The sequence below is a fragment of the Palaemon carinicauda genome, chromosome 23, assembly GCF_036898095.1.
Source record: "Palaemon carinicauda isolate YSFRI2023 chromosome 23, ASM3689809v2, whole genome shotgun sequence".
NCBI lineage: Eukaryota > Metazoa > Arthropoda > Malacostraca > Decapoda > Palaemonidae > Palaemon > Palaemon carinicauda.
In genome coordinates this window covers 100,437,859-100,450,313 of record NC_090747.1, presented here as the reverse complement: position 1 = coordinate 100,450,313, position 12,455 = coordinate 100,437,859, and the positions used below count along the sequence as shown (strand labels likewise).

General features: G+C 32.1%; 1 protein-coding gene across 1 annotated transcript in view; it reads left to right on the top strand.

Annotated features, from left to right (window-relative positions):
• LOC137617305 (uncharacterized) overlaps positions 1-12,455 on the top strand; it is a 150,703-nt gene that overhangs the window by 56,969 nt on the left and 81,279 nt on the right. The window contains exon 14 of the mRNA XM_068347310.1: positions 691-780. Within this exon, the coding sequence (XP_068203411.1) occupies positions 691-780 (90 nt within the window). The remainder of the gene's footprint in view (positions 1-690; positions 781-12,455) is intronic.

The following is a 12,455-nucleotide window of genomic DNA, read 5'->3' as shown; positions in this document are numbered from 1 at the left end:
ATATAACTAATCTCACGTAATTTAATATTTGATATAACCCAACGTTCTTTTGGTCGACACTGGTTTTACCACAAGAGCCCGTGCTGGGTTAAAATTCATATTCTCTCAACAGCAGTATCACACCAGTAAATATTTATAAAGCAAATTGTAAAAAAAAAGACGATTCCTATGACGACCATAACATGACTTAAAAAATAAGGTATTTTCCTTGTTTCGCATTTTGCATTCGCCTTTACGTCTTGTCCCAAAATTACAAGCATTTCTTAGTTTATAAGGTCATTTGTTTTATTGATGCCATGGTTTATTTCCCACACTTTGGTAAGTTTATTCTAGTAAAAAAAGGGTCTCTTAAGAACTCTTTTAGAAGTTTTCAGTTTATTTTGTTGCTCAGTTTGACCTCAACATACACAACGCTCACTTCTATATAGAAATATATACTCATATATATGTAAAATATGATATACACTATAAGCATATATATATATTATATATATATATATATATATATATATATATATATATATACATAAAGTCATCTACACAATATTGAGATATACATATATATATACAGTCATCTACACAATATTGAGATAACTTGGGAGATGCCAGTGCTCTTTCCTCTGAAACTTTTAAGACTCCAGGCTGATTGTCGATGGACATACGTTATCTCAATTTTGTATATTTTTCAAGGGACAACGAGACAATGGAGTTGGAACCTCTTACCGGAGACAACAGATCGAGTACGGAAGATGATGGCCCAGCTGTTAAACGCATATTGAAGTAAGTTGTAGCGTTTAGTTGGATATTTTATGCGTATAAGAACGGAGGTTTTGTAATGCTATTAAGGGCCAACGTTAACTGAGACTAAGTGAAGGGGGCTTTATGATTCACTAAATCATACCAGATGAATTTTGTTTGATTATTTAGATAAAAATCGGAAGGAACTATAAACGTAGGTAATTTTCCTAGGTACTGAAAATTATTTTGAAATACCCGATTACAAATATATTTTGCAGTACTCTGGAATGGTATTTAGATAATGAATACAAGTTACATTAGCTGGACTGAAATCCTCTCGAGGTTAGTTGGAAGTTTCAGCAGTTACCCTAGACAGTAAGTAATTATGTTAAATCCTTCCAAAATATAACATGCTGTGTAAGAGCTGGAGTTATAGTTATGAAATTATCCATATGTATACAAATCTTGTCCTGGAAGAAGTGTAGTTAATCAGTTTCAGCTGTCTCAAGATTCCATCTGGTGAGCAGGGTTACTGAGAACTAATCGACAGTAATTCTTTCTAGCCATTGATAAGCTTGAAATATTTTTTTATCTGTTCTTAGATTGCAGATAAAAATCCAATAGAGAAAAGTGGAATACATTTATTATACTTTTCGCGAGTACAAAATCCATGCTAACTTATTTCAAAGTCACTCCCCAAAAAATCCTGGTTTTATACACGTTCAGAAATCCTGTTTAAATTTCATGTATTGTAGTTCTTAACACCTGAAACTATGTACATGTTTTGTTTTCCTTCAATGACTTAAGAAAGGTATAAGCTTGGCAAAGTTCCTTAAGTTTTATCATGATGTACCAAGAAGACATCATTGCATGTCAAACTTGTTTTTTTATGAAAGAAATCGTACAATGACAGACAACATCTAAAGATATCATTTAAGCTAAACCTTTTACGCTAGATTAGAGGATAGATATGAGATAGCCAATCTGAGGAAAATGCCGAAATGTTAGTTTTTTATGATTGGATTGTGTCATTGATAAATGTTGTTCTTAAATCCCGGTCTTGAAAATAATTGCCACAGACCACCTGAAAATAACATAAAAAGACTGCGGACAGATTATCTTGGTGGTGAGCTTTCTATGTGTCACAGCAGGTTGGTCTTTGTGAAATTTAGTTTTATGAAATTAAGTGAAACTCTTTGAGAAGTGAAATTGGGTATCCATATAAGAGCATAGATCAAGAGTTTTGGCAGTCTCGGGTTTTGTCAGAATGACTTAAGCCCTGTCCACACGATCGAGCATGCCTGACGGGCAAACAGTGATACCAGGCCACAATAGTTAGTTCTTCTTCTTCTTTTTTAGATTGCCCGGAGCTTCTCTCCGGACAGGGGCTTTTTGACGGTGCGTCTAGCCCCTAGGTGGTTAATAGTTAGTGAAAATGAGGGTTGATGACGTCAGAAGCGGGAAAACTAAAGGCAGGGATCTGGCAACACTGTATGATGCCAGATCCCTGTCTGTGGTTTTCTCACTTCTGACGTCATTAACCCTCATTCTTTCTAACTATTGATGTCTGGTATCACTGTTTGGCCGTCGGGCATGCACGATCGTGTGGACAGGGCTTAACAAAGTACCTGTCATCCGTCAATTTTTCTATCATGTTGAGAGGAGTAGTCTTTAATTTCTTCAGCAATTGGGATCATCAAAATTTTGTTAGATAGTATTAGGAATCCTTGATATAAAGAATCACTGCTATTTATTTTTCCTTGTGACAATGTAAGTGGCAGTCCAATTTCAGTTTCATTGCAACATAATCAAGTGTAGATACAGCCCCCTTTCCACTAGATCAGGATAGATGGAATACCTTTTCAAGTGTCCATTATGTCTTATGTTGTGTTGTATATTCATGTCTTCGAGAAATGTCCTTTAGCGAATTTGAATATGTAAGCCAGTATAGTACTGATTTGACATTTGTAAGCCTTGACTTATATCTTATTGCTTCAGACGTGAGAATCTATGTGTAATTCACTGTTTTCAGAAGTAGAGTTTGACTATATTAATACATTATCTACATTAGGACCTAGACCCACAACCCAGCCATTTCCATTATTGCTTCATAACTTCATCATCTTGGTTTTGCCAGACACCCAAGCATAAAGAAAGCCGGCTCCAAGGTCATCAAACGAGTGTCATTCAGGTAAAGCTGGATGTGCTTTCAGAGCTCTTTAGGATTACTCTTAAATCCACTAGTCTCACTACTTAGCCCCAACCACATTAAAGAAAGAATATCCCGTTCAGTAGATTTCTTTGACTTAAAGAAACACAGAATGTTTTCTTAGTTGGTGTGTATTTGTTTTTCTCTTTTACAATTAAGGAAAATTCCATTAGGCCATACATGATAAATGTATCTATTCATGATAAAAGATTAGTCCAGTTTAACACCACATAGTAAATTGGAGTGAATACTTGTTAGATAATTTGCATATAAAATCCCTCCCACCTACATTGCAACGCCATCAGCATGATATTCCACAATGTCTAGACTGGATGCAATTTGTGGTCTTAAGTGGCTGCTTCTGCTAGTAAAGGCTGTCTCATCTCAGTCTATTATACATACCTTATTTGTTCCAGCTTCCACTTGTCCCTTCCATACTTGTCTTTTCCCTAGAGGTATTGTGCTGCCGGTGTGTCTCTTGAAGTCCCCGCTTAGCATCACTTGAACTCTTATGCAGCGTATCTTTTGCCCCTAGTGTCACCCACTTTTTACGGCCCCTAGTGTCAAGTTCCTTTTACGGCCCCTAGCTGCACTCACGTTTTAGGGACACCTGGCAGAATCCATTTTCTAGGACCCCTAGCTTCTCCCACTTTTTAGGGCCCCTTACTTCTCCCACTTTTTAGGGCCCCTTACTTCTCCCACTTTTTAGGGCCCCTAGCTTCTCCCACTTTTTAGGGTGCTTAACTGCACCCACCTTTTAGGGCCCTTAACTTCTCCCACTTTTAAGGGTCCCCAGCTGCACCCATTCCGTAGGGCCCCTTAGCTGCACCCATTCCTTAGGGCCCTTAGCTGCACCCATTCCAAAGGGTCCCGTAGCTGCACCCATTCCATAGGGCCCTTAGCTGCACCTAATTGTAGGACCCTAACTGCACCTATTCCATAGGGCCCCTAGTTACACCCAATTTTTAGGACCCCTAGCTGCACCCACCTTTTATGGCTCTTGGCTCCTCTCCTTTTTAGGATCCCTAGCTGCACCTGCTTAGGACCTCTAACTTCACCCCCTTTTAGGGCACCTGGCTGCAACCTCTTTTTGAGGTATAAAGTTGCACCCACATTTTAGCCCTCCCCCTCCTAGCTACAACCAATTTTTATGCACTTCTTGCTATGCCCACGTTTTAGGATCCCTAGCTAAACCCATTTTTTAGCTTTCTGGGTTACTTCCATTCCTGTTTTTTTATACTGCCATCCAACTTTTCAACTTTGACCTAATAGTTCAACAACACTTGGCCAATATGCAGCCTCCTAATCCTAGTACCTGGCAGGAGCCTCTAAATTCTTAATATTAATACTTCCTCGCCTCAGGACCTCTTACTAAGGAGTCAGTCCCTTTAACAAGCAGAACAGCTATACTCAATACCTATCTTGTATCTAGACTACCACCATTATGAACAGTAAGTAACCAGTAGGAGACACCTACCATAGAGCAGTTTACCTATGAGAAGCATACTACGTCATATAGGCAGTTTCACCTCACAGTTGTTTTTAGCTCATTTCACTTCCAGGATGTCATCCATCACGCACCACCCCTTCCCCCACCCCCTTACCCCCACAGGTGACCTTCATCCGTTTCAACATGACGAGTTGTTTTTTTAATGTATATTTTTAGAGACTCGAACATTAGAGACCTATTTGTTATTCGTTAAGGCTGGAAATCTCTACATGACGCTTGGTGTTATAATCTCTACCATTGATTAATGTCTTCTATTTGGTATATATGTGATTTACGTCCCAAAGATAATTGTTCACGTAGTATACACTTATATTGTTTGATGTTTTTCAATGTTAATATTGATGTACACATGATGTGGATATTGTTCCTTGGCATGTTTTGTGCCCACTACCTTTGCAAACCTGATTATCCTGTAGATATAGATAGACACCAAAATGAACTCTCATTATCTCTCTGGCCATGTGTCCCTTCACATGTCCCAGGAAATATGTTTATGTAGAAGTTTCCTTCCAGAGGACGTAAGGTTTTTATCAACATGACACGGTATAGCCGTAATGTCTTGAAAAGGTGTGTTCGCATAGCTCATATCTAGAGCAGATGTATTGACTTCCTTATGACAATGCTCTCCCATTCCTTTGTATGTGAGAAAAGTGACAGTAACGGAAAGGTTATACAAAATGTACTCGTTTTTTTTTTTTTTTTTTTTTTTTTATAGCACAGTAGCTTAGATTGCTTGATTGATTTAAAGTTTTCTGGCATCATGACATCTAAGGTCATTGATGTCGAACTGTAGCTTAGAAGTTTTTAGGCTTTAATATTGTGTTATTCAATGTTTTGTGTTTGTGTATTATAAGGCAAGGTTTTATTTAGCTATGATAGTTTTGCAAAACGAGATGGCGGGTGTGTTTCCCCATCCTGGTATTGTAGAATAAATATGAAACCCTTCTTCTTGTTCGGCGAAGATGAAAATTGCCATAAAAACTATAGTCTTCCTTAGGATTAGATATTTTCAGAAAAATATAGTAGAATTTTGAATTTTAAACTGCCAGGACGATTTAAACATTCAGGAATCCAAGTGTGTATTTGATGTATATATTTTTTTAAATATTTATGACATATTTTACGTTAAAGGTGTCACTTTTGGCTGTCGACACTTTATTCAAATAAATTGTGTGAATGTATTATATTTCAGTAGTTTTCCAGGATTTTACCTTGTTTTATAAGTGGTTATGAAAATATTTTACTTGGGTGCCAAGTGTAGCGCACAGGTTAGGAATTTTGAAAATGGGAAATAGAATTATTGGGGGAATGTTTAAAAAAAAAAAAATTTGAACATCCAAATATGACAATTGTATACAAATGCAGGTTTTTTTTCGATTAAAATGATAATTCATATTTTTAAAATGTTTCAAGTGTGAGTACTTTACTAAGATTTTGAAGTGGGTAAACAAAAAAGTTATTAAAGGTTTTCCCTTTAAAAGAAAAAAACATTGAAAGATGATATTATTGGATTAGATAAAACTTAATAGTTATAAAGTAAGCTAGTGACACTCAGGGGAAAGTATTACACTTATATCTTGCAAGATTGAAGAACAAATGACATTAAGATATAATGTTATTGTTATAAAAATGTAAACGGCCAGTTGTCAAAGAAAACTTAATTAAGCTTATTTTCAAAAATTCACAAAATATAGAGCCAAAATTTATGATAATCCAAAATATTAAAAGGAAAACTTAACAGAACAAAAGGGAATATAATTTTTTTTGTAATATATTTATATATGCATATACCCTATCATGCATTTCATAATTTTATTAATTAAGGAAAATTGCATTTAATAAATGTGGTAAGTGTGATAAAAAGGTGATGTTTCTGTTTTTCATATTGATAGAGAAAATGCAAATCTTACCTTCGAATTTATATTTTTGAAAAATATGTGTATATGTGTAATTACTTATTTTAATGTTTACCCTTGTATCTAAATGTTCAAATGCAAATGACTGCCTATGTTTATATATCTTTTCGTGTTAATTTATATGTATAAATATATACTGTATTTTTAAACTGTATATGGACTAATCATGGTCCTATATAATGTATGCTTTGATACAATCTTTATATGCATTTTTTAATGAAGCAATGTCTTGATATTTTTGCTAACATAATACTGAATATATTTGATTCAAGTTAAACCCAATATTTGTATACAACAGGTCAGGTAATTGATTTATATTAACCCCAATTTTTAACTATGATAGGTAATTTAAAAGTATTTAAGATATATAGCCAATTTTTAAGTATGGCAGGTAATTTAAATATATCTAAGATATATCCCTATTTTTTTAAATGACAGGTAATTTAAAAGTATTTATGATAAATCCCCAATTTTTTTAAAATGTCCGGTAATTTAAAAGTATTTAAGATATATCCCCAATTTTTTAATATGTCTGGTAATTTAAAAGTATTTAAGATATATCCCCAATTATTAGGTATGACAGGTAATTTAAAAGTATTTAAGATATATCCCAAATTTTTAAATATGGCAGGTAATTAAAAAGTATTTAAGATATATCCCAAATTTTTAAATATGACAGGTAATTTAGATGTATTTATGATATATCCCCAATTTTTATATATGGCAGGTAATTTAAAAGTTTTTAAGATATATCCCCAAATTTTAAATATAACTGTAATTTAAATGTATTTAAGATATATCCCTATTTTTTAAATGACTGGTAATTTAAAAGTATTTAAGATATAGCCCCAATTATTAAATATCACAGTTAATTTAAATGTATCCCAAATTTTAAATATAACAGTAATTTAAATGTGTTTAAGATATATCCCTATTTTTTTAAATTGACAGGTAATTTAAATGTATTCAAGATATATCCCTAGTTTTTAAATGACAGGTAATTTAAAAGTATTTGAGATATAGCCCCAATTTTTTAAATGACAGGTAATTTAATAGTATTTAAGATATGTCCCTATTTTTTTAAATATGACTGGTAACTTAAAATTATTTAAGATATATTTAAAGACTAAATTTAGCTGTCCTTTACCAAACCCTCTGTGCTTAGAACTTGCGCAGAGTCATCTTTAGAAAAATAAAATAATAACTCTTCCAATTTTCGGTTTCACCAGGCATGCCAGCCTTAAGATCCCAGACCTTTCAGAGGGTAGGAAGAGGGTCTCATTCAGGTATTATCTGTTTACAATTTCTAATTTTTCTTTTTTTTTTTTATTTGAGGTCTAGAACAGAAATTTACCCCTCCCAAGCTCTTGACATCAAAATATGCCTGGTACTATATACTTTGACTTATAGATACGTCATTTAGAAATATAAGTTTATAATGATTAAAAGTTTCAACCTGCTAGAGAATGGAATAGTTTTTTCTTGTTCATTTATTTTGCTCTTTGTTGTATCATATGCTACGATTTGATACATATATGAAATAAAATGGATAAAGATAGTGGCATTAATATTTTTTTCTGGCGGGATTTGCTATAATTCCTTATAGCTTCAAAATCTATATTTTACTTTTTTTTCATTTAGAGACAGCTTAACTAACATTCTAATTACAATGTTCTCTTTTAAATAAGATTTGCTTTTCTGCATGATTCTTTCCACCTCATGTACAGTGCACACTTTACCTTTTGTATGAGACTACCACATACAAAATTCATAACAAAGGTATTCTTACCTAGCTGTGGTAATGAGAAAATACTTCCTCTTTTAATAATAATATCTGTAAAATTTCTGTTCAATTGTAGAGTGCCACTCTATAGTGGTTTTAAATTCCTGAATGTCCTTACAATAGGTCTGTAAATCTTAAGATTTCTCTTCTATATGTGTTAAATGTTGTCAGTATTCCTGATGATGACTTGTCCTCCTACAACCCATAAAGGTGCTATCTTCTCCCATGTTAATAAGATGGAGGCTGTGTTACTTTTCCCTACAAAAGCAAATTTATTGTTGATTATGGCAAGCTATGCATTACAACAGCAAAGACTATTATAGGTCAGGTCATTTTAGACTTCTACTGAAGTGACCTTTCTTTTTAATTCTTTACAACTAATTTCAAATATTTTTTGTTGAAATGCCCTTGGTTTTACTTTCGTTCTATTTGTTGACCCTTGTTTTTAATTCTTTACAATTGGTTTCAAATCATTTTTGGTAAAATGGCCTTCGTTTTCCAATTAAATCTATTTGGTGACCTTTTTTTTTCATTCTTTACAACTGGTTTCAAATAGTTTTTGTTGAAATGATCTTCGTTTTCCTATTAAATCTATTTGGTGACACGTTTTTAATTCTTTGCAACTGGTTTCAAATAGTTTTTGGAGAAAATGACCTTCGTTTTCTATTTCACTATATTTGGTGACCCTTGTTTTCAATTCTTTACAACTGGTTTCAAATAGTTTTTATTGAAATGACCTGCGTTTTCCAATTAGATCTATTTGGTGACCCTTTTAACCCTTGTTTTTAATTCTTTGCAAATGGTTTCAAATCATTTTTGGTGAAATCACCTTCGTTTTCCATTTAATTATATTTGGTGACCCTAGTTTTTAATTCGTTACAGCTGGTTTCAAATAATTTTTTTTTTTAAATTATCTTCGTTTTCCAATAAATTGTATTTGGTGACCCTTTTTTACCGCTTAGATGACCCATGTTTTCGCTACTACTGAAACGACCTTTTAGTTTTTCATAAGTGTATAATCAATGACCTTACTTTTAGAAGGTACACGATGTGCATGCTTTTAATATGAGCTTCTCACATCTCTTGCCTTTATTGTTTTTATGTATTAACTTCAGGTGACAAGACTTGAAACTTGTAATATCAATGTCCAATGTGGGATGACCCAACTTATGTAATTTTATTTTCACTTATTCTGATTTTATACATAACAAAAGAAATACTTTCATATACAACAATATTCCTTCCAAAAGGAATACCTTACTTATTGAAATTTACAATATTTAATATAATTGTGTTTGTTTTATATTTTATAGCAATCAGGTTGTATATATAGAAAATTACAATATTTAATATAGTTGTATAACTGTATTATATTTTATAGCTATCAGGGTCTTATATCCATGTGTTTGTTTAGAACTATTAGATGTATTTATGTAAAATGTACAATGAAAATACTCTTCTTCATTTACATATGTTTGGAAAACTTTTTATTGAAGTTTGTTCCAGTACCAATTTTCTGTACAAATATTCTCCACATAACTACACTGTTAAAAAAAAAACAATTTTAATCGGAAATTCTCCATAAAAAATATACTGTTCTTTGCCGTATTTCAGTAAAATACAGGCGACCGTAATTTTTACCTTACTTTGTTATTAGCTTTTACGGATTGGTGACTTTCATATCACTCCTTTGCGTCAATATATCCGTTTTTAAAACGGTAAATACCTGGCAACATTTATTCCAAGGTTTTTAGCGTTTTATTACGACAAATTTTTAACAGTGTACAATACGAGGAGAATTAAATTCCTACGAAATGCATAGTTCTGTGTGTGGGATAAAGATGCTTAACCTGTACTTAATTGAAATCATAATTGATATATTCTATTGACACTTTGGACTAATTCTGCTGATTTGGTCCTGCCAGACATGCAAGTCTGAAACGCCCTGAGCCTCCACCCGATGTCCCCCGAGTTTCCTTCAGGTATATTATGTTTTTTTTTTTTTTTTTTTTTTTTTTTTTTTTTTTTTTTTTTTTTTTTTTTTTTTTTTTTTTTTCATTCTTGTTTTGATCCATTTTTCCAAATTATTATTTATATTACTTATTAATTAAGGTAAAGAAGCTGGTTACTGACTTGTTAAAAGAAACAGGATATTGAAGTAACCTATATTTTTTCATGGCTGTGAAAATATTTATATTTTATTTTATATGCATTTTAGATTACATCTTTCATTTGTATTTTTCATTAATTTCATATTGACTTGTTAACAGAAACAGGTTATTGAAGCAGCCTATATTTTTCATGGCTGTTATTTTTTTTTCTTTTTATTTAATATGCATTTTAGATTATATCTTTCATCGATATTTATCATTAGATTTCATATTTTATCTATCTGCTGTTTTATGCATTTTGACTAACTTTTATAATATGCAAATTATTTGCCACTGGTCTCCGTTTTATATGTAAACCCTCAATAAGCAGGTATACTACATAATCAGATTTTTAAGACAATATGAAATAAGATTTTAAAGTGTAAAGTTATAGTTACTTCAAGATACTTATGATTTGTAAATAAGTAGGATTATGTTAAGATAACTATTATTTATACATAAATCTGTACTCGCTTCCATATCCAGAACATAAAATGAAAAAACTTGGAAAATTTAGAATCGTGTAAGCCTCAAGAATTTTTATTGAATGTAAAATTTACTACCGTGAATTGACTGAAGTAAGTTTAATATGGAACTACATCAGGTCGTGATTAAAAATGGGGTAAAAATCACTTGTCCAAAAAAAAAATGCAATTGAAGGGAAATATTTGCTCATAGACCCATACAGTACAATTCCAAGTTACTCGTAAACCGAGGTATTACTGCAATTCATAGCAATCAGTATATCTTTATTCGTGTGGTTACCGTATATTTCCGCCTTAAGACGACCTTCATGCGAGATGAAGTCGAAAATTTAGAGGAAATTTTAATTAATTTAGTTATCTGCTGCATAAGACAACTGGTGAATTACAAAGCCTTCAGTGTATTGGCTAGCCTTTACTGTATCCTTAAAGATCCAAAAACAAATCAAATAGATACGATTTTATATCAGTTTTCTTAATTTATCCATATAAATTTAAAATAAATTAAAAAGATTTTATGTTTTTCCTTAAAAAAACGTTTTGTTTACATTTCATAGCGGATCATACCGAACGCATTTACATGTGTACAATAAGTGCTTTTATTAAAGATATTATAAATATTTATTACAAATATTAATTACAAATATTTTACTTGCAATATCTCTAAAGATTCCTACGCGCTGTATAACAGGAAAACAATTTTATTTGCGTTTATTTAACAATAATGAGTATGGTTTGGCAGAGAAGATGGTGTAAGATTTGGGAAAGACGGACAATATTTCGAATCATGGTGGATTTTTAATTAAAATTTAATTGCTTAATCAAATTTTATTATTTTATTACTATTGTTATTAACGATATCATTAAAATTATCGAAATGTTTAAAGAAAGAGAAAGATAAAGCTTGCTGAGAACGCAACCATTACTCGATGTTAGATGTTTACACTTTGTTATTGTCACTGCATTGTCCTTGCAGTGTTGCCAGATATGGATATTTATCCCTAGATTTGGGGATTTTGGGTATCTAATGGGGATATTCTGTACAAATTTCTATGAAGAAGAAAGAAATTAGTTAATCTTTATATTGTTGCTATTAGTTTACTTGCACTCTATATGAAGTATGGTGAGTAATTTCTATATGAGTAAAGCCTATATGATCAGAAGAAAATATATTTGTGGAAATGGGAATTTTTGGTTTGTTTTGGGGATTTTTTTTATCTTGAGTTTTGGAGATTTTTACACTAACCCATCTGGCAACACTGATTGCCAAGAGTCCTTGTAGCATTACGAGTTAACTTCGTTGTTATTATTGAATATTTCTTCATTTAGGCCGTTTATCAAGATTTTGTACCAATAATATGGAAGGTAAATATGGTTTGATTACTTTATTCAGTTATTTTACCGAGGCCAAGGCTAACTTATCAATAAAAATCACTTGAAATTCAAGGCGTGATTTTCATATGATTGTGTATAACACCCCATTTTCAGGGGGTCAATTTTAGGGTTTAAGGGTCATCTTATACGCGGAAATATGATGATTAGAACTATTTTATCTATTTATGTAAAAATTGTGCTGTTAAAACACCTTTCTGCCTTTACTTATATTTGGTAAACTACCACTTATATTGGTAAAATTATAGAACAGCACAGAACAGCATTTTTATTAA